Source organism: Acanthisitta chloris, unplaced genomic scaffold (genome assembly GCF_000695815.1).
Source record: "Acanthisitta chloris isolate BGI_N310 unplaced genomic scaffold, ASM69581v1 scaffold17955, whole genome shotgun sequence".
Taxonomy (NCBI): domain Eukaryota; kingdom Metazoa; phylum Chordata; class Aves; order Passeriformes; family Acanthisittidae; genus Acanthisitta; species Acanthisitta chloris.
Window position 1 is genome coordinate 1,225 of NW_008675536.1, and position 4,860 is coordinate 6,084.

Below are 4,860 nucleotides of genomic sequence, written 5' to 3' on the forward strand. Positions count from 1 at the left end.
TTACTTCTTTAAGGCATTGTGTTGACTCTTTAAAGTGTTTTCATTGAGTTGTTTCTGCGATAAACTTTCTCACTTCTGGGTTTTCATCTTTACAGTGTTTTTTTTTAGTCATGCAGTCTTAAAAAGAAAATGCCTAGAATAGCAGGTTTTTATATTTTCCTAACTGACCTCAGGGCCACGTTTTATCCCTTGATTAAAACAGAATGGCCCCAGATTTATTAAAAGAAAATAGAGGATTAAGAATAAAAAACAAGTGAGAAGATCTTTCACATCTGTCTTTGCAATCTTGTGGGCAAGTCAGATAATGGAAACAATGAGGTTGCATGGAGGCTCAGGAATCATAAGGGAACTGGAATTCTTTGGGGAAGCAGCTCAGCAGCATCAGCTGTGGCTTTGCTGCAGTTTGGTTTTTTGAAGCAGAAATACTCTCATTTCCCATCATTTCAGTGAGGTTCCAGTTCATATTTGTGAAATGCTCAGAGACTGAGGTATGGTCTCTGACCACAGACATTCAAACTCAGACATTCATAAAAGAGAAACGACTCCCAAAGGAAATGGCCCTCCAAGGAAACAGCCCTCGAACTCGCATGACTGTCAGCATGTGATAATTGAAAATCTACTTACATTTGGTATTAAATCTATTCTCATAGTGTTTTCTAGTATTAGGAATGTGATTGTTCTGAATTTCTGTTTCCAGTCAAACTTCTACTTGGCTGTATTGACTGTTGCTGAAAGTTACCAAAACTGCTGGGTGCATTTGGAGTTTTTTAATATATGAAAAGCAGTCTCAAGTTTCATTACTTGAGGATGAAACCTGGAATTGAAAATAAAGTGCTAAAACAGACACACGCCTGTCCAAACCAGTACAACCTGTGAAATGGCTGAGCAGTGGAGGAAGGGAGAGTGTAAGGAGGGAGTGAAGACAAGCTGAAGGAGTAGGACAGCCTAATCCCTTCCCTGCTCAGGCTGTCCTTGCTGAATGGTGCCTGGCAGGAGAGTCACAGCCTGTGTGGAGGTACATGGTTGCAGTACCTGATGCAATAACTTTAAAGCGTCATGTGTTCTTCACCTGCCCAAATCCTGTATTTTTCAGCTGTGTTTTTCACAGTAAGAAATTTGTGTTGGCATCATGTTGGTTTTAACACCTTCTCACTGGCTGGTGCAGAAGGTGTCCGTGTGGATTAGGTGGAGGGAAGTGAGCTGGGGGACTCGTAGTATCATAGCAGAGAGGATTTTCATTTGGAAGTGTAGAAATTCTTCCGGCTCTGGCTCATTGGACAGAGAAATCTGAAAAGGGCAGTTGTTTGTGTCTTCTGGCTGTTTGCTCTTAAAACAGGGCCTGGGAAACAACATGTTGTGTAAATAGTTGCAGCCTTGCATCATGGCCCGAGAAAGCCTCCCCTGGCTGCTGCATCATGCCTTAGGCTTTTCTCAGCTAGACATTCTGAAGGAAATAACAGAAATAGTGCTGTGCTTTTAGCTGTAGGTGCTGCCTCTCTTAATGGGGCTGACTGGTCCTCATGTCCTTATTATTGCCCTGCACACACAGATTGTGCCTTTTGTGGCAGGAATCAAATAGTTCTTAGCCTGTCATAAATTTTCATGCATAAATATTCTGGGTTGAATTTTCTCTCCAGAAGAAATTTGAAGAAGACAAATCAGAATAAAATGTAAGCTGTAAATATTCTTTTAAAGTGGTTGAGAGAGGACAAAATAAACTTGGTGTAAGTCTGCAGTTTAAAAATATTTAATTTGTTGAATTGAAAAATATATTGTCTTCTCTGCACGACGAGAATCACTTCAAAATCTGAAAAATTGTTAGGAGACACTTTTTTCCCTTGTCTTTAATACAACATTTAAATAGCAGGAAAAAAGTGATGAATTTTACAGTTTTTCTCCTTATTTTTTGCTTTTCCTATAGGTGAAGTAACAATGGATACAATATTATCCCGATTGAAGCAGCTCAGCCCTGATGAACTGAGAGAAGAGATTGTGAGGGCAGGACTGAAATGTGGGCCCATTACTGCAACTACGAGGTTTATTTTTGAAAAAAAATTGGCCCAGGCATTGTTTGAGCAGCAAAGAGCATTGGAAGGAGAAGGATCTGCTCCGTCAGAGGAGGCTGTGGGAAATGTCCCAACTGCAGCAGCGAATCACAACGGCCATGGAAGTGCTGCTGAAGAGACAGACTTTGGGTACTCCATGGGCCTGAACCCTCCCGAAGAAGATGCTGTGACACACATGAACTGTTCAGCTCCAGCCTGTGCAGCAGGGTGTGTTGATTCACAAATCAGTGCTCAGACACCATCCAGAAATCCTCCACTGTTCTATGGTGTTTGTCCAGTTTATGATGACATCTTGGCAAGGAATGGTAAGTACTCATTTCCTTTATTTCCAGTGATAAGCATTTTGCAGTCATGTCTACATAGACCTTATTTTCTGTAGCAGGTGATATTTTAAGCATTAGTATTTTAATTTCTTGAAGTATTTTTTTTGTTTCTGTAAGTAATATTTATTTAATCTTCTGAGGGGTAGAAACATGGTTATAAGACATCCCAGGTGTTCTGCCATAATAATCCTACACATGAGGATCCTTGACCCAGTGTAGCTCAGATGTAGACAGTTATTTCCTGTTGCTACACTCAAACCTTTCCTGTGCCTTTAATCTCTCTCAAGAATCAGAACTAATCCTGTCAATAAACAGTCAAAAATTATTTATACTGTCATCAGTTGAAGCTTACATGGTCTCTTCTGAAAGTTTTCACCTTTTCCTTTCTGTTTTAATACCAAATGCTATTAAACACCAAATGGTATCTGGAAGCATCAGCCATTCTTCACATTTTATTTACGAATTCTGCAGTGAGGAGTTACTCAATTATCTGGTGGCAGGAGCACAGCAGTGCACAGAGGATCATTCACTCTGAGATCGTGTTAAAAATTCTTACTAATAAACAGTATATTCAGATATCTTAATTTGAACAAGTTATTGTTGAAGCAAAAGGAGAGGAAGTAGAAGGATTTGATTAGTATCTGAGGTTCTGTGTAGAGCTGTTAAAGTTGTGACAGTGGATCAGTTACATAGTTGGCCTTTCTCAAAGAGAGAACATAAAAAGTAATGCAGGGAAATAAGCTTATTTGGTTGTCAGTGTGGGTGTGAAACACTCACTTGTTGAAGCTGTGCCATTGGTTAGAAAAGGTATTCAGGTATTGATTGGTATGAATGGCCAAACCCTCAGCACGTATCACCTGATGCTAGTTGGAGTGTGTAAGAGTCTTCGACTCAGTTTCCAAGAAAGAAAATCTAAAAGGACTTTTGACTGTTATGCCATGTTTGGAAGAGAAGCAGTTTGAGACCGAAGCTGGAAGGATAGTGTAAGACTTCTGTAATGTTTCTAGTAACAAACCTGAGGTTATTGAAAAAATGTGACTTTGATTGTTCTTTGTTGCAGAGAGAATACATGTGTATGAAGATAAAAAGGAAGCTCTCCAAGCTGTTAAGATGATTAAGGGTTCACGTTTTAAAGCTTTTACAAACAGAGAGGATGCTGAGAAATTTGCTAAAGGGATCTGTGATTATTTCCCATCTCCAAGCAAGTCCTCTTTATGTTTGTCTCCAGTGAAAATGGGATCCTTTAACAGAGGTGAGGGGGTTCATCTGTCTGCAGTCAGTACAGTATACAGGGTTACATTTTTTGTGAGAGGAGCAACAACTTCAATATACTAATAACAGAAAAAAATCGAAAGGTGAAGCATCTTATAAACTGAAGTTTAAAACAATGTTTGTTTTAAATGTAAAAACTGTTGCTGCTCTTCCAAAGCTGAAATGTTGGTAATGGTCTGCATAGATACATTGCTTAGTAGTCCATGGTTTTATTTGTTTGGACTTGATTTTAGGCATAGGCTTCAGGATTTTCAGGTTTTAGTAAGACGCTGATAAAATTGCGCAGTATATTCAAACTGTGCTTAATTGTAAAGTAAATTTGTAAGTTCACAAATAAAATGGTAACCAATAATCATGTTTCACGGTGTTCCCAGTTGCTAGATTAAAGGGATCCAGGAGTCACAGAACTGCAAAAGCAAATTTAACGTACAGAAAATTGTTACTTTTAAGTTTGGATGGAAGCAGACTGCTAATTATAAGATTTACTAGTCCCTGTTAAAGTCTGAAAGAGTTTTACAAGATGATTAATCATTTTCCTCTCCCTCCTTATTACTAACTATTACTGTATTTAAATGTCTTGTTATTAGCCTCAGTTTTCTTACTTCTGTACATTAAGGATGCAAAATTAATACATTTTGTGGATTAAAAGCTCATTTTCCTGGTCTGAGTCTGAAAACAGTGATCACTGTAAAGAAGGTATCTAGTAGAGCATGTGACTTTTGTTTGGCAGATGGCTTGTGCTCCCCTGAGACCGAAACTGCTAATAAGGAGAGAGCCAACAGCTATAAAAGTCCACGGACTCAAGATCTCACTGCTAAACTTCGGAAAGCTGTTGAGAAAGGAGATACAGCAACTTTCTCAGAACTTATCTGGAGTAACCCTCGCTATCTCATCGGGTCAGGAGACAACCCAACAGTTGTACAGGTGAAAAAGAAAACAAAATAGAAAAACCTAAGTTGTGGTTTAGTGATGTAGCATTTGGGGCCTGATGGTGGAGCTGGAAGGAATGTTGTTTCCTACTCTTTCTGCAGGATACTTTGTTTTAACCAGTGCAGAGTTTCTCTGTGTAATTGATAGTAGCTGAAAATTAAGAGAAGTGTGGCAGCTGTCTGTCTCATGTAAGTCACACATCAGGTTCCCTTCCCGGCTGAGATTTCACTTTGCCCCAGAGCAGAGGAACTGAGTATGCAGTTCTTTAG

At 39.2% G+C, this 4,860-nt stretch overlaps 1 protein-coding gene across 1 annotated transcript in view; it reads left to right on the forward strand.

The window, feature by feature from the left end:
* Positions 1–1,932: 1,932 nt before the first annotated feature.
* ANKLE2 (ankyrin repeat and LEM domain containing 2) overlaps positions 1,933–4,860 on the forward strand; it is a 13,079-nt gene continuing 10,151 nt past the window's right edge. Inside the window, exons 1-3 of the mRNA XM_009075795.1 lie at positions 1,933–2,371; positions 3,450–3,641; positions 4,392–4,585. Coding sequence (XP_009074043.1) covers positions 1,933–2,371; positions 3,450–3,641; positions 4,392–4,585 — 825 coding nt within the window. The remainder of the gene's footprint in view (positions 2,372–3,449; positions 3,642–4,391; positions 4,586–4,860) is intronic.